Raw genomic sequence first — 18,521 nt, 5'->3', positions numbered from 1 at the left:
CTGCATACTTGTTAAAACTGAATGAAATCAAGAATTAAAAAACAAAACTTTCTTAAATATCAAAAAAGCCGTATTTTTTTAAGTATATAGCAAAATAAAAATATGTTGTACCCAATAATAATGTAACTTATTAATATCTAAAATAATTTATCCAGACTAGAATAAAATTAACTATTTTATTAATGTAGGCATGGGATGATAAAATAAAGGTAGGTATTAATAAATCAGAAAATAAAACTAGTAGGTAATAGTTAATTGAAAAAATGTCTACAAAACACAAGCTATTGTAATGAAGCATTAATTAGTTTTTTTATTTAAAACATTAGGTACTATGTACAAATTAAGTTTACTTAACTTAAATAAGTAATGCCTAACTTAAAGTAAATTTTGAAACCTTTTTTTTTTATCATGTTTTCTTTTTTTGTTTCAATAAACAATAAACTACCTAATGGCTAATAGAAAATTTTCACATATTTTTACGTACTGTTGTTATCGGTTGTTGCGATTTTGTTGGGCGAACGCATATGTGGCGCTCATAGCGGAATTTCTCTATTATGGCGACGATAACCGAATCATAATTTTATATGGACGAGATAGCAGAGAGTAGCCCCGTGGCACGAACTATAAAAAAAAATATAAGCATATTATGAACTATGAACTATGAATAATTATGAAATGATAAAGTGAGATAAGAATGTTCTCAAATGTTCGTGGAAAAGGTAGATTGCTATACCTATTAGTTTGATAACAATTGGTAATTTGTATGCGTCAGTGGTTTAGAATTTTAATCTTAATTCTTTACAACTTAACAACCTTACAGTTTTACTAAAAATCTACAGTTCTTTAGTATCTAAGTTCTTAATTATTTATCCACACTTAGTGGTTACGAGTAAGAACTTTAGTACCTAGTTCAGTGAATTAGATCACATTTTTTTTAATTTTAAATTTTAAAGTGTTTAAATATATTTGAAAGTTTTGTTTTTTAATTACTTGTGTTTGTCTAATATACCTATTTCTAATTTTTGTTTTTAAAAACTCAATTTAGAGTAAATTGTGTAATGATGAGCAACTCAAATTTAAACAAAATAACCTATATCTATGAATTGCCATATACAGAACGTAAGGAATTCTGCAATATAATGGATATAAATGATAAATGGGAAGAACTAGGTAACTAATTAAATAATACAGGTAGGTACCTACATATTTTTTATAATTACTTTGTTTTTGTTTTAAGGTGGATGTCATATGAAAATGGACCGTGCAACAATATTTAAATGTAGTAAAGCTCCCATGCGTAATCAATCTTCCACTGATGAACTTTTAACATCATGGGGAGAACAAAATCATACAATATTAGAATTATTTAATATTTTGAACACAATGCAGCATTATCAAGCAATGATTATACTTAAACCATTTGGTATAAATTAAAAAAAATACAATTTAATACTTTTAATATGATTAACTATATGTATATATATTTTTTTAGTTAATCCTAAGTATCATAAATTAATAAAACAGGGTGCTACAAGCTTCAGTTACTTGGTAAAGTCCGAAACTGGCAACAATTTAAATGTAATAATTGTAGTTATATTATTACAATTATAGATTAATTTAATTTTTACTAATTCCTACATTTTATTTTTATAGAATGAAGTTGGCAATTTTATAAAATTGGACACTGATAACAATGAAAGAAAAGTTAATAATCTAGAACCTGAAGATTTAAATACATTAGGCAAAATAAATGAGAAAATTCATTCTGATCCATCGGTTATGTTTTCCTCTGCTGAAGCATGTACCCCTTTGATAACATATAATGAACTGAAACAAGCTACCAATTACTGGAATAAGGAAAATATATTGGGAAAAGGAGGTTTTGGAGTGGTTTTTAAAGGTATATGGAAAAACACAGCTGTTGCTATTAAACGTCTTGAAGTTCAGGTTATTATACATTTAATTATTGGTACAATTAAATATATCTTTTAAGGTTGAACGTTTGATAAATAACTGGATGTATATTTTCAGAAAGGAGCAGAACAACAATTTAATATTTTAGAAGCTCAAAGACAACAATCATTAAGAGAACTGAAGTATTTAAATTCTTGCAGACATGATAATATTTTATCCCTTTATGGATTTAGTATTGGTGGTGAAAAACCATGTTTAGTGTATCAATATATGATCAACGGTTCTCTTGAAGATCGATTACAATGTCGAGTAAGTTTTAAAACTATTTTTTGTAGAAAAATAATTTTAAACTCTGTGTAAATTGTTAAGTGTACATTTTAAAACTAAAACATACATTGTAAAGAAGTATTGGTTTGGTAAATTATAATTATGAAAATATTATAATGAAGTAGATAATTGCATACTTTTATATTCCAATAACGTAACAGTGAGAATATAAAATGACAATAAATATTAAAAACTAAAAAAAAAAAACAACAATCTTGATAAATTATTAAAAAAAAATTGTATAAAAACCACAATATCTAGTTATTTATCTATCTACATATATAAAAATTAATTGCTGTTCGTTACTCTTGCTAAAACTCGAGAACGGACGAACCGATTTGAATGAATTTTTTTGTATGCGTTGTGGTGACGCCTCACAAGGTTTAGATTCTCCAATCAACCCCTAGGTGCAACCAGAAGATATGCTTAAACGGGGATTTAGAGATTTACGGTGGAAATTTTTGTTTATAAATGGTTACCATGGGTTTTAAAGCTATTATAATAATAATTATTGGTTGCCGTCAAATTAGTTTATTCATTCAATGCATTTAATTTTTTTGTACGCTGTATTTTGATATTATATGTATCGGTATATGTATTAAGTAAAAACGACAAACTTAGTATATCTTTGATACTTTAGAGTTAAATCATACACCTACAGCACGGGGTCCGATTGCCTACCTGATAATATAGGCCACTTATTCCACAACATGAATATAAATACAAATTATATATAATTATAAATACAATATAAATTGTATACACAGTTAAAAAGTAAAAGTAATTTGAATATTAAAAAAGTTAATAAACATTTTGGAAAAATGAATATGATGAACGTAGGAATTGTAGAATCTTTGTAGGAAATTAAATATTGATTTAAATAAATTTAATAAAAAGAAAATGCTTGTAAAGTACATTAATAATTTAAGCTTTGATGATATCTTTGTATATTATTATTTAAATCTATTATTATTATTATTATTATTATTATATTATATATTTATTTTTAAAGTGAAAACTTCTTTAGCGGCGCTGTGCACTTAATCAGTTTATTTGTGATGGGTAAAAAATGTTAAACTCGCGTCAGACGAATGAGTGCATTCAGACCATTATACGAAAGAAAAATAAACATACTTTTAGACCTCCGATTTCAATTTTGAATACTAATTTGAATTCAATAACTTCTTTTCTATGTTTTGTAAAACTTTTTTATTTTTTTTAACTCTTTGAACCTTTAAAGTACAAGTTCATTTTAAGAAATAAAGTAAATTAATTTGCAACTGTACTACAAAAACTTTACAAAATATCAAAAATCTATTTCCTACAAAACATAGAAAAGAAGTTATTGAATTCAAATTAGTTTTCAAAATTGAAATCAGACATCTAGAAGTATGTTAATTTTTCTTTCGCTTTTGGCATTATTCACTCTCATGTAAGAAGAAAAAAAAATAAAAAAAACTACGGGTTTTATTTTTATATGTTGGACTTGTTGATATTTATTAACATAGTAGATGTTCTATCTAGTAATGATTTGTTATTGTTAGTGTCTAGTGTTCGTTTTGTTCAATTACCTTCAATTTTACTAGCTAAAATGAATGATTGGCATAAGGTTGATTTAAAAAAAAAAATGTAAAATAATTAATTATAGCGCAATTAATGAATATTGTATTTTACCAAAAAAATGATTGTACTTTTATAATGATAATTGAAGCAATTCGTGCAAAATTATTACCTAACCATTCCAAAATATCAAAAATGCACGGCGTTAATATTCAAGTTTTCACTTCTGCTGGCACTCCCGGAGTGCAACCCGTCGTTTTTCTTATTTTATCACTATCATATATAATATACTATTATTATTTTTTTTAAATCAAAATTAAGAAAAAATATTAAGAAAAAACTAAATTTGTTTTGTAGGTACACAATGACTTAAAATAATGAAAAAAAATTTTATTTTCTTGATTTTTAATCAAGTAGTATGGTAATTGAAATGAAAAAAGTCTGAATTTTAAAAACTTCAAGAATTTGTGCTAAATAGAAAAATAATAAATATGTAACTCAGTAATGATAAGTAGGTGGGTAATTTAAATACCTATAATATAAAATATTAATGATAGGGATTTGATATCACACTCAAGCGGTATAACCACTTGAATTCATAAAAACGTCGGCGTGAACAGTCCCAAAATATCTATTTTTTAACATTTCTTCTAAACTATGATAGCTAGAAAGTTGGTTAATAACTCATTAAAAAGGGATTATCAAGTAGATACAAAATAAGGAATTAAATTTTTTTTTTTTAAATTATTAAATTTTTCACAGAAAAAAAAAGAGTTATTTTTTGCTTGATTTCCAAAACTGGAGAACGGATTTTGTTGTTTGGGGTCTTGATAAATTCACATTAGCTAGGAGAAGTGCAGTGAAGATTTTCAGGTTTTTATCTCCAATTGTTAATTCACTACAAAGCTGTAAAGCTGAAAAACATCAAAAAACGCCTAATAAAATTTGTTTTAATTTAATTTTATGTTCTGTAATGAATTAAATATTAAAGACAAGGTTCTAAAAATCTTCAATGCACTTCTTCTAACCAATGTGAATCTAACAAGACCCCCAACAACGAAATCCGCTCTCCGGTTTTGGAGATCTATCTCACTAAATGAAAATGAAAATGATTTATTGTGGGGCTGTTCACACAGACATTTTTCAGGTTGTAAATTGTTATACCGCTTGGGTGTGATTATCAGTTAATAAATTTTTAAAAATTAAAAAATCAAAAAAGTTAACATGCCGATCCCTGATTTGGCAAGCGTTTTTTTTTAGTTTTCATGAAAATGATTCTTTACTGTTAAAATAACTCCTCGGTATTCATCATAAATAAATATTTAAATGTGTAGATTCTGTGTTATTAAGCTTTATATGCGTAGAACAATAGTCCTTAATAATGGTAGTATATAAAATAAAAATTAGATGTAGATGTAATATTTAGTCTAGCACTTATTATATTTTAATTAATTTAAATTAGTTTTATTATCATTAACTTTCAAATCATCATAGGTTATAGTTTAAAATTTAAAGTTGAAGTCTCCATAATATCATATGAACCTACTATCATGGACTATTATCACAAGTACTTAAGTACACCAAAGTTTAAGAACTTGAAAAATTATCTTTTTAATTTTAATTTATATTCATCAACAATATCAAAAAAAATTATCTCTTAATAATTAAATAAAAAAAGGTTGGTTCACATTTGAAAAAAAGAAGTTTATTGTCAGAAGACTAAATAGATTTCTTAGAATAAATTTATCATTTAACTATAAAAGAGTAATGGTGATCATGCTTGGTAAATTATCCTCTATAGTGCATACAGTAACCATGAGGCGGTAAACGTTTTTTTTTTACCTGTCTGTGAAGAAGACTATAAATATCAGTGTCAAGATAAATCAATAAGAAAATTGTTTTTAGGTTGTTAATATATCTTTACAGTTAAAGTATAAACTAAACTAATTAATTCATGATTAATAGATAGGGCTACTTAAAACTTTTAGAGTATTAATTCTACTCTAAATCAGTGAATAATAGAATTTAAAAATAATTAACTTATCACTGCTTAATTTTTTAAATATACGCAACATTAATTTTGACATTTTACTAACTATTTAGCAAGTAAAAGCGTAATAAAAATTGTTATAAATTACAAAAATACTTTTAAATATAATAATTCAATATATTTTAATTATTAGTATTTTGTTTTAGCAAGGAACTGAACCTTTGACGTGGAAATTTCGTTTTAAAATTGCAACAGGATCAGCTAGAGGATTGCAATTTTTACATGGAATGGATAAACCTTTAATCCATGGAGATATTAAAAGGTACTTTTAAATCTTATAAAGTTATTTAGTTTAAACGGCAGGTCACATATTTTATGACAAATATCATTTGTTTGAATAGTTATGTGTCTTTTAAATATATTTAATTCATACAAGATACTTGATATTAGACAAATACCAAAACAAAAATCATATATTGGTGTATTCAAAGGTGGGAAAATTAATAAAAAAATATTATCTTGAGTTGGTTAAGGTAAGTCTATATTAAGAACATTCAGTTATAAGTATAGCCCAAATGTATAGGTTTTTGGATTAGGGGATATTATTTTAATTTCTTTAGCACATCTTGGAATATTTAGAAAATTGTGAAAAAAAAATTTTTTTTATATTATTTTAGTTTGCATATTAAAGCGCATCCCAATGTTCTGATGTTTTTGTTTTATTTTTTAATAAAAATATATATTTTTCTCTTTTTTAAGAATATTTGTATGAGTTAAGTGATAAATCATATAAAAAATATTCTGTGCAAAGACAGTTCTTTCAGCCTTTATATAGGTAGGTATATTTCATAATAGGTTTTGATATACTTTGATGTCGCTATTAAAGTAATTTATTTTACTCTTGTATTCAATTTTTAAGCTTTTCTACAGAGCAAAAAAATGTTATCAACATTTAACAAAAATAAAAAATGAAAATGTCTATAAATGGCTAAAAAAGATCACAACATATTATAATGTCGTTGAAAATCTAAGCATTTTTACTGCTCCAAACAGATAACAAAAAAAAAACTTAATATATAAAATCTAAATACATTCATTGCTCGCTCAGAATCAAAAACACTACATTTAACTCTGAAAGTTTAAAGTTAATATGGAGAAAAATATTAACTTCAAAGTTCATTATTAATTTAATTTTTCATTACCACCTGGGTCACAAATAATTTTTTTTTAATACTAATGTACAAATACTATTATTTATTTTGTGGGTTAAGTAATTTCACATTTTTATTAAATCAATGATATTAATTTGATTATTTTTATTAAAAACTATTATAGCATGATTAATAATCCATTAATTAGTTTATACAACTATAGATATTTATGTGTATGGTTTATCATTTTGTAATTAATTGAATAAAGCTAAGTTATTTCTGTGAATACTGTATCTAGTTAATTAAGTTAATTCAAAAATGTACTTACTAGTTCAGTTTATAAGTTAAAAAATTAAAATTCTCAACTTATATTAATATATTCCCCCCCCCCCCCAATCATTAATGTTATTAATTCTAGAATCACATTTTTTCAAACATTTGATATCAAACAGATACTATCAATTAAGCTGATGTACCCCATTCAGTTAAAATAATTGTAATTCTGCTATTATTAGTGCAAATATTCTTTTGGATCCAAATTTTGAACCTCGTATTGGTGATTTTGGATTAGCTCGTGAAGGTCCTCTTCAAGAATATACTCATGTAAAAGTTAGTCATGTTCACGGAACAAGGCCTTATCTACCAGATGAATTTTTAAGAGGCAAAAAGTTCTCCACTAAAGTTGATACTTACAGTTTTGGTGTGGTAAGTGTCTTAAATAATTATACATAATATTATGTAAGTTTAATTGTAGAATTAAATTAATAATATCTTCTTGTACATTTATGAAAATTCAAATTAATATTTTGGACCCAAATATTTTATGTTTTATAAAATAAGTTAAATGTAATGAATAATAATATGATAATATATGATAATAATATTATTTTCTTATTATGTTGTAGGGATGAATAATCTATAAAGATTACTGGCTAGCGCCTAATATTTTAGGTATCCATTACTCACATTAGAAATATTACAACAATATTGGTATAATAAATTGTGTGATAATCATTATTTTATTTACTTACTGCTTATTTAAATTATTATTCAATATTCTTACCGTTTAATTGTTTTAGATTCTGAGCGAAGCGATGAATGTATTGATTTTACAATGATTTGTGTGTGTTTTTTTTTATTTTTTTTTTGTGTCTGTCATCAACTTTTAGACAGTAAAAGTGCTTGGATTTTCTTCAACAGTAACTTTTCTGATAGGAAAGTGAATCAAGTAGGTACTTTAGGGGGTCAAAAGTAAAATTTTCCCAGTAGTTTTCACAAGCGACGTGAAAAACAAAAGAAAAATTAAGGAAAAACGGGAATTTTTACGCAAAATCTGTTTTCGAGAAAATCGATTTTGGTTTTTGGTGTAACTCTAAAACAAATGACCGTAGGGACATGAAATTTTGACTGAATGTTTATATTAGCGTTTTCTATACACCATAAAATTTACAAAATATTTTGACTCTTTTTGAGCTGTTTACGGCCATTGTCAGTTTTCAATTTTTTTAGTTTTTTTTTCTATAAATATCAATAAAATTTTATCTGTTGAGTAAAAAAGCTTGAAAATTTAATAGAAGGCTTCTAGGTTATTGTTTCAAAGGCAGATGAAAAAAATTAAAAATCCTTAGTCACAGTTTTTATTTATAAGCATTTAAAGTTCAAATTTTGACAAAATACGGAAAAATCACGAAAAATAGCAAATTATTTTGAGTTGAGAATTCATAAAAATTTTTCTTTTTAAATCTAAGATTTGAAAATGTAATATAAGATTACTCATAAGTTTGTCTACCTTTATCAAAAAAAAAATGTCTAGAAGAAACTTAAATTAAATTTTTATGAGCATCTGAAATTTATATTTTTACAACATTTGATATTTACTCGATTTCTCATGTAACAATTTTCTTATTTTATTGTAATTAAAAAACGAATGACTGTAGATACTTGAAAATTTCACTGAATGTTTATATAAGCATTTTCTATACACCATAAAATGTTGAAAATATTTTGACTCTTTTTGAGCTGTTTACGGACATTGTCAGTTTTGTGTGATAATCATTATTTTATTTACTTACTGCTTATTTAAATTATTATTCAATATTCTTACCGTTTAATTGTTTTAGATTCTGAGCGAAGCGATGAATGTATTGATTTTACAATGATTTGTGTGTGTTTTTTTTTATTTTTTTTTTGTGTCTGTCATCAACTTTTAGACAGTAAAAGTGCTTGGATTTTCTTCAACAGTAACTTTTCTGATAGGAAAGTGAATCAAGTAGGTACTTTAGGGGGTCAAAAGTAAAATTTTCCCAGTAGTTTTCACAAGCGACGTGAAAAACAAAAGAAAAATTAAGGAAAAACGGGAATTTTTACGCAAAATCTGTTTTCGAGAAAATCGATTTTGGTTTTTGGTGTAACTCTAAAACAAATGACCGTAGGGACATGAAATTTTGACTGAATGTTTATATTAGCGTTTTCTATACACCATAAAATTTACAAAATATTTTGACTCTTTTTGAGCTGTTTACGGCCATTGTCAGTTTTCAATTTTTTTAGTTTTTTTTTCTATAAATATCAATAAAATTTTATCTGTTGAGTAAAAAAGCTTGAAAATTTAATAGAAGGCTTCTAGGTTATTGTTTCAAAGGCAGATGAAAAAAATTAAAAATCCTTAGTCACAGTTTTTATTTATAAGCATTTAAAGTTCAAATTTTGACAAAATACGGAAAAATCACGAAAAATAGCAAATTATTTTGAGTTGAGAATTCATAAAAATTTTTCTTTTTAAATCTAAGATTTGAAAATGTAATATAAGATTACTCATAAGTTTGTCTACCTTTATCAAAAAAAAAATGTCTAGAAGAAACTTAAATTAAATTTTTATGAGCATCTGAAATTTATATTTTTACAACATTTGATATTTACTCGATTTCTCATGTAACAATTTTCTTATTTTATTGTAATTAAAAAACGAATGACTGTAGATACTTGAAAATTTCACTGAATGTTTATATAAGCATTTTCTATACACCATAAAATGTTGAAAATATTTTGACTCTTTTTGAGCTGTTTACGGACATTGTCAGTTTTCAATTTTTTTAGTTTTTTTTTCTATAAATATCAATAAATTTTTATTTGTTGGGTAAAAAAGCGTGAAAATTTAATATAAGGCTCCTGATATATTGTTCTAATAGCAGTTGAAAAATATTAAAAATACATCGATACAATTTTTTTTTATAAGCATTTAAAGTTCAAATTTTGACAACATTTATCAAATTTATAATTTATTAATTATTTTGTGGTTAAAAAATTATAAATTTTATAAATTTTTAACTTTTATGGCTAAGGATTGAAAATTTAAAACAAGGCTCCACGTAAATAGGTTATATATAAATTACTTTATTCACAATAATATCATCAAATATACTTGGTAATATCATAGGCTGACTGACCGTTTTCGCTCAGAATCGTTTTTTCTTATACAATATTATATCATTGAATTCAAATTTAACACCATCCTTTACAGTGACCCACTTGTAACCTACTGTGCAGTAGAGCGACATCCACTTATCCACCTTTTTTTTTTTTTTCATTAACCTCTCCTTGCTACATGATACATTTTATATGATGCAAAGATTCTTGAAATTACATATTTTCCCAGCTGAGTGATTAATGGTATATTAATTAGCATTCAACTTTATTTCATAGTATTATATTCAACAAATTATTATGATAATATGTTAATTGGTTTTGTTATTCATGCTAATTATGAAATTCAATTTAGGTGCTTTTTGAAATTGCTACTGGACAAAGAGCTTATAACAGTTTAAGAAAGCATATATTTTTAGTAAGTATCTAAATAAGCAAACTGACAATAATAATTATTATTATTACTCCAATTGATGTTTTATTAATACCAGTTATCATTGTAAATGTACCTAAATTTTATAGAAAGACCATGTTGAAAATAATGATTGTCTAACTTCTGATATGGCAGATGTGAAGGCAGGACCAGATAAAAATAATATATATGCTTCTCTAATGGCTATTGGTAAAAAATGTGTTAGTCATAAACCAAAAGATCGTCCAGAAATGGAACAAGTATTAAGGCAATTAGATTGTGCCATGTTACAAGAAAAAGAATGTAAGTATACAATATGCAATAATAAAAATAATATATTATTATATAAATGACATATTAATAAATTATAATTTAAAGCCTCTAACAGATACAGTTGTTTATCTACATTTCAAAACGAGATACTAATAAGAAAACTTTCACCTCCATCTGAATCTCACCATGCTCAGCAATGGATACATGTAAATTTTTACTATTTAGCATTCAATAACTATTTGTATGTCATAAAACTAACATGGCCTATGGGTTACTAAACATAATTGTTACCAAAGAAATATTAATTAAGCATTTAACGCCATGATCCAAGCCAAAAAAATGATAAATGATATAATATAGGTATAAAATAAAATAACATACTTTTTTCCATTCAAGTTCCATTAAATTAAACTTTTATTCAAAATTTAAATTTCTATTTTAAAAAATAAAATTCATGATAATTTTTCTAAAGCAAACTTGCTTGTATTTCTTTAAATTTGTTTAGTTATACCAAACAGTTATAGAAACTATTCGGAAAATACATTTTTACCATCCAGTCTTAATATTAGATTGGAAACTAACTCTAGTAAACCTCAGTTAAATGAATCTTGTTTCATCAGTATTATACATTAGATATGTTTTAAAAACATATTTATGTAACCATCCAAAGCTTCAAAGTACAAACTACCCATGTCCATTTGGTTATAAAACTAGGGGGCTAGAAATATTAATTAACACATATTAACATAATTTATTCTACTTACGTGGTTAAGTTAGGAAATACTTTGGGGGGGGGGGGGAGAAGATTCATGAGTTTAGAGGGAGGCAAACGGAAAACGATTTTGAGCGGAGACCACATCACCGCAGCTCAGATACTGGTTCGGTGTTGTGCAATTCATTCTTTCCCTTCATTGGTTCACCACCTTTATAACACATGACCCTAACTAATGGGTTTTTATAGTGGGCAATTGTTAATTTGAATTAGGTAATAATCACACCGTTTTTATACCAGGAAGCTTTAACATTCTTGATGTTTGTGCTCGATAAAACAGATGATAATGTTATGTATGTATGGAATTATATCAATGAATAGTTAATATTGGATTGATTAAGTTTCTATGGAAAGTTTCTAAACATATTGTTGGTACCTAGGTACCTTGCAACCGGACTCCAACCATATAACTGATAAAACCGCTCAATTCCCTCTTAACCTTAATTCTACTTCCTTTATCATCTCAATATACTGCAACTGCAAGTACCTAATCATATAAGCAGTGTTCAATCCTTAGCTATAAAAGTTAAACATTTCATAAACTTTTAATCCACTACAGTGACCCACTTGTAACCTCCTGTACAGCAGAGTGACACCCATTTGCCCACCTTTTTTTATATTAATATTATACCTAGGTAATAATTAAGGTTTCACTGCTAAAATAATTCAAAATATATTATTTAAAAAAATATAGCTGATCCCTCTGGCACTTCGTTGCCCGTTAAATGTACCAATTCTATATGACACAAACTTAGTTCAATTCGTTATTTAATATTCGGTGTATGGTGTATGGTGTTCAAAATTTATCTTATCTTTTCTGTTGCCCGGAGTAAAAATGCTGATTCGCAGCAGTATATTATCAGGTAGGCAATCTACCTGCGGTAGATCGCGGACCCCGTGCTATTTGTACATAAGTGTATGATTTAACTCTAAAGTATCAAAATTGTACAAAGTTTGTCATTTTTACTTAATTCCACCTTCGGAGGATTAATACGATCAATTAATACAAAAGCCTAACGGAACCGTACTAAAATCCTATGAATAAAAAAAACAAGTTTAACACTTTTTAAATTAGCTTATCTTCTTCCCAGAGGTCTAATCTACACACAAACATTCATTTTTATCTATACAAATATATAAAATGATAGCGTTTGTTGGTATGTTCGGGATAAACTCCGAAACTACTGAACCGATTTCGAAAATTCTTTCACCAATACAAAGCCACATTCTTTGTGAGTGTCATAGGCTAATTTAAAAAGGGAAGTGATCACCCCTGGTATGTGCTCAAACAGGAATTTTGAAATTTACGATAGAAATTTTTGTTTTTTAATGGTTGCTATGGGTTATATTTATAGATAAAAATAATTGTATAGACGTTGTTGTTGTTTTTGGCCATATCACCAGGTGTGCACTTATGAGGCCATAACTCCGGAACCACTTATCCTACAGCGTACAAACTTCACAGAAACAATCTACATATCAATCTTAATATGCCCTGAATTTTTATCGAAATCGGTTTGGTGGATCTTGAGTTATAACATTTATTTTTATATTTATAGATTTGGGTAAATATATAGTTTTTTATTGGGAAGGATTTTACTTAGAAAGTTGGATTATTGGTGTGTTGGAAATTATAGGTTAAGAATATGCCTCTGCACCACCAAAAAATGGACCCAATTTTCGCCACTGCACTGACAAAATTCCAAGGCGGTGGACTCCGGTGGGCCCGCAAAACCAACTGCATAGGACATGCCCTAAGCCATATATATATAGTTTAATTGTAAGCCCGCTTAGCACCGCTCCCAGGCTAGGTAGCGGAGCGGGGTGTATCCCAGGATGCTTATTGCTGTGAAATAACTTTTGTTTTGTGCTGGATAGAGTATGTGATGGTCTATCGTCGGGGAAGCTAAAAATTATTATTATCGAAAGAGAAATTATATATAGATCAATTATTGGAAACAACAGATTGCATGGTGAGTCCAATGAAAATAGAAACAAATTGATTACATTTACAGCAGCAAGGAACAGGGTCATAGGCATTACAATGTTTCCGCACAAAAACAATCACAAGCAGACTTGGATATCACCTTGTGGATTAGAAACCAAATAGATCACACAGTTGTTGACTGGCGAATAAGATCAAACGTTGAAGAATGAAGATGTAAGAAGTGTGAGGGGTTGTAGTGCGATATTGGATCGCTTCCTGGTAAAGGCAAACTAAAAATTTCAGTGAAATGGAAGAAAAAACAGAGATTCAAAAAAAATAACTGAGAACTAATAAATGGAAACAAAGCCAATCAATATCAGGAAAAATGGAATAAATACCTTTTGAATGTTGAATATGAAGCAAATAAAAAAAGTTGTGGGGAAGAAAAGAAAAAATGGTAAAAAGTACTGCAGTAGAAACTATGGGTCACGAACCAAAGAGAATAAAAAAAACCTGGTTTAGTGTATAAAGGTCGCGGAAGAAAGAGATGTAGCGAAATTAAGTGCTACAGTACCCAAGAGAAGAAAATCAAAGAGTACTATAGCCATGAAACAGCAAGAGGTAATGAGGACGATAAGGATGAACAAGAGAGCATAGGAAAAAGAAAGAATACAACTCATAGAAAGTAGTAGAAAGAATAATGTGCGAATTTTCTTTGGAAAAGCGAAAAAAGTTAAGCACCGGTTTAAACTTAAAACGTCAATGATCAAAGGAAAAGATGGAACGTTACTGACAAAAAACGGGAAATAGCAAATGAGTTAAAAAAATGTTTATCACGCTTTTAAACCAACCTAGTGAAAGGACAATTATAGAAGAACGTGCGTCAGTAGAACAAAACAAAGAACCATCATCAATATAGCAGAGGCTGGTCTGGAAATACTCAAAAACGGTATGGCGGCTGGAGAAGATAAAATGATTTCTGAATGACTTTTTAAGGAAGGACAACAACTAACAAACCTACACAATCTGATTACTAAAGACTAAACTACTAAAGTATGAGAACGTGAAGAAATATCAAATTCGTGGCGTATATTTGTTTAATGTCCTGTTTTTAAAAAGGGAGACCCAATGAATAGCAACAATTACAGGGGAATCTCTCCATCAGAGAAGACTGTCTAAAATTATATTTACTAGAATATAACCTATTATATATACAAGAAATTATTGGAGATTACCAGGCTAGAGCGCCCCCCCCCCCCCCCCCCGAAATTTTAAGAAAATTTAAAAATTATTTTGATGGTCTATGATAGTCGCTCAAAAAGTCTTAAATTGTATTTAAAATATTTAAAAATGTACTATAAGTATTAACACTTTTATTCCGTTATCTATCTGTGCTATTACGTATTTAATGTGTAAAAGTGTAAGAGTTGAACACTGTCTTAGTGTGAACTGTGAGTGATTACTGGCTAGGCTTACATTTTAACAAATCATATTTTAGGTGAAAAAGGTAAAGGTTTTAACTAAAACAAATTAGGCCGGGCCCTCCGTTTGTTTAACTACAGTAAATCGGGCCGGGCTAAATGTATGTAAAAAAAATTTGAACGAGCTTGTGCTTTAAAAACCAGGCCCGCGCATAGCTCTAATGGACAGATAGGGACACTTATAACAAAACACTTATTATCATAACATATTATACATATATTATGGTTTCCTTATTTTTTATTCTCTGTTTGTGCACTTTAGTTGGATTATTCATAATTAAATAATACCAATATATTATTGTACGCGAGGTGCGAACACAGTAATAAGTAATAACACACTAATACACTAATACTATAGTAATAATTACAATTTAACAAATTACCGAAAATACCGTATAACTGGTAATACTATAGATACAGGTAATAAACAAATACCGAATACCGCTATCAAAATTTGAAATACCGCCAGCCCTACTATGCCTACTCCGTCCAGCGAGAGAACGCGCCGGTGCGGTTTTGCGCATCCCCTGCATCACCTTGCTATTGCAATTTGCAACCGGTTCCCCTATGGCAGTATTGTGTGGGGGAACATGTTTAGGTCGTTGCGCCGGGCGTTCTCTGGCTGGACAGACTAAAGATACCTCCGGCAGGATGCTAGTGTTACTTATCCTATTCCAATAGTCTTTCCAACGTACCTACTCTTTTCTGTATTATATTTAAAATGAAGAAAATTATAAATCTAATTTGCGTGAATTATTGTAGAGTCCTGTACCGAGTATTGATTTGTTAAAACAAATTACATCAGGTCCAGCTATGCCTCAAATAAAAAAGAACAATTGTCTTAAAGTAACGAGCAATCCAGATTCTACAAGACCCTCAAATACCTCGGCATCCATTAATAAATCACTTTCTGACAGTAATGGGGATTCGAATAGTACACCTCAGTTTGTTGATCCTGAACTTCAAACTACTGTTGAAGTGATAAATGTGAGTATAAAATTATTTATGAACTGTTTTTAAATTTAAATACCAACATTAATATCAATCGCCATTTGTGATGATACAAATATAATAAATAATATTATAATTAAAAAAAACTTATGCCCTATAGCAGAGACAGGCAACTCAAAGTTACTAGAGTACCAATTTTTAGAAATTTAAAATTTAGTGGTTCAGAGCATAGATAACATTTTTAATGGAAACATGGAAAATCATTAAAACATCTTAAAAGTAGATATTTTTCAAAAGTCTTTTTTCAATCTCTTTTGTAGGTATAGATACAAATGAATTTGTTTGCAACTCTCATAATTCTAATTAAAGTGTAGCATATTGCTTTTCGATTTCAACATTCATAGGATTATTGTACAAATTTATTATCTACGAACAACGTAATTTAAAAAGACAAACTATCCTTAAAATTGTATTAAGCAATTTGAAAATGTAGCAAGAGCCAGATAAAAACTAAAAAGGGTACCTACCAGTTGCCCATCCCTATAGACTATACAGGACTTTTTAGATTCTGAGCGAACCGATGAATGTATTGATTTTATAATGATGTGGGTTTTTTTTTTATTTTTGTGTCTACCATCACCTTTTAGGACAGTAAAAATGCTTGGATTTTCTTCAACAGTAACTTTTCTGATAGGAAAGTGAATCTAGTTGGTACTTTGGGGAGTCAAAAGTAAAAATTTTCCAGTAGTTTTCAAAAATTACGTGAAAAACAAAATAAAAATAAAGGATAAACGGGAATTTTTACGCAAAATCTGTTTTCGAGAAAATCGATTTTGGGTTTTGGTGCAACTCTAAAACACAAAGCATTTTCTATACACCATAACATTTTCCAAATATTTTGACTTACGTTGAGCTGTCAACGGACATTTTCAGTTTCCATTTTTTTTAGTTTTTTTTTCTATAAATATCAATACAATTTTATTTGTAGGTTAAAAAAGCTTGAAAATTTAATAGAATGCTCCTAGGTTATTGTTTCAAAGGCAGATGAAAAAAATTAAATTAACAGTTTTTATTTATAAGCATTTAAAGTACTTCCGTAGAAGACCCGCCTTTTGAACGTGCAATATAAAATGCGTTTTTCTCGCATAACAAAAATAGGCACCAATAATTGAAACGCGTAAACACACTCACTCTAAACCGGTCAAAATGCGCGTTCCTTCGTATGACGCACTTTAATCAATTGCAACCAAACTTTTTTAATTTCGGTTATACTGTCCGCAAAAGAAACGTTAATGTATGATGATGTTGTGTACAAAACAAAACCGATCTATTGTTCAATCTTTATTCATAATTATTATTATAACAAAATGGTTTTTATTTTTTTCTTTCTATATATTTTTAAAATTTTTATCATTGGGCCCCCCGTTATGGGTTGGGGCCCCGGGCCCGTGTATTTAACACACCCGGTTATTGCGGCACTGTGCGCACGCCTATGATTTTAGGTTAGTAATTTAAATTTTAAACAAAGATTTAAAATGTCTATATCATTCTAGATTGCTCCGAATGATTCAACTATTGGAGAATATAATGATCAATTACCATTGTTATCAATACTGCAAATACAACCTAATCATAACTCTCAAAACTCCGTATGATAAATAATAATATGTTGTATTTTTAAATATTTATGTTATATTATACTTTTAATGATTTGTTTTTAAATTTATGATGTTGAATTTTAATATTTTATACTCTTATGTAAATAAATACTTCTATCATAATTATACAGCATTTTTTTTTTTTTTTGTTAAGTTCACTTATATTTTATTTTACAAATAACAAAAACTAGACAAAAAATAAACATATTTTTCTTTTAGATAAATATCCTTAAGTGCCTCCAATGGGCGGCTTCTTATCTCCAGCCACTCAAGCCATTTCACCTCCATCACATGCACTTATTGTAAAACAACATTTATAGATTGTGTATATTTAAATAAACGATATAAAAAAAAAAAAAGATAAATATAGTAAGTCAGTTATTTCAGTGGTGTTTCAACCGTTACATTTTTTACACCATGATTTGCTGTTTCCGTCTTACAGCTTACAAGTATGTAATGTTGCAAAATTGAAATTTATATTTATCAGTTCACATTTAGTTTTGTTGGTTTTAGTGTTAAATTTAATTGAACTATTGTAAAATATATAATAAACAACATTATCTCTGATCACATATCAGGTTTTTTAGTTTTAAAACTAGTTAAAAATATCCATAACATTTACAATTTGTTTAAAATATTAACAAGTCATAACTTGCTTTAAATTTTATAAAGCTCAATTCAC

The 18,521-nt window shown here is 27.7% G+C and overlaps 1 protein-coding gene across 2 annotated transcripts; it reads left to right on the top strand.

The window, feature by feature from the left end:
- The first annotated feature begins 578 nt into the window (after positions 1–578).
- LOC132949728 (serine/threonine-protein kinase pelle-like) lies at positions 579–17,963 on the top strand. Of its 2 annotated transcripts, XM_061020763.1 has the most exons (13): positions 579–719; positions 1,046–1,170; positions 1,238–1,423; positions 1,493–1,578; positions 1,654–1,947; positions 2,032–2,223; positions 5,998–6,113; positions 7,458–7,647; positions 10,721–10,783; positions 10,888–11,080; positions 11,156–11,256; positions 15,993–16,217; positions 17,735–17,963. In XM_061020763.1, the coding sequence occupies exons 2-13, from the start codon at positions 1,059–1,061 to the stop codon at positions 17,834–17,836; spliced, it is 1,860 nt and encodes a 619-aa protein (XP_060876746.1). In that variant the 5' UTR covers positions 579–719; positions 1,046–1,058; the 3' UTR covers positions 17,837–17,963. The 2 variants fall into 2 exon arrangements, with proteins under 2 accessions (XP_060876746.1, XP_060876745.1); XM_061020762.1 differs by lacking the exon at positions 579–719 and having other exon boundaries at positions 741–1,170.
- The last annotated feature ends 558 nt before the right edge of the window (positions 17,964–18,521 follow it).

This window comes from Metopolophium dirhodum, chromosome 7 (genome assembly GCF_019925205.1).
Source record: "Metopolophium dirhodum isolate CAU chromosome 7, ASM1992520v1, whole genome shotgun sequence".
Classification (NCBI taxonomy): Eukaryota; Metazoa; Arthropoda; class Insecta; order Hemiptera; family Aphididae; genus Metopolophium; species Metopolophium dirhodum.
This window is presented reverse-complemented; position numbering and strand designations above follow the sequence as displayed.

Coding starts and splice junctions, on each gene's coding strand:
- LOC132949728 (XM_061020763.1), top strand. CDS start 1,059: ATGATGAGCAACTCAAATTTAAACAAAATAACCTATATCTATGAATTG. Junction 1,948..2,031: donor TTAAACGTCTTGAAGTTCAG/GTTATTATACAT, acceptor GTATATTTTCAG/AAAGGAGCAGAACAACAATT. Junction 16,218..17,734: donor CTACTGTTGAAGTGATAAAT/GTGAGTATAAAA, acceptor ATATCATTCTAG/ATTGCTCCGAATGATTCAAC.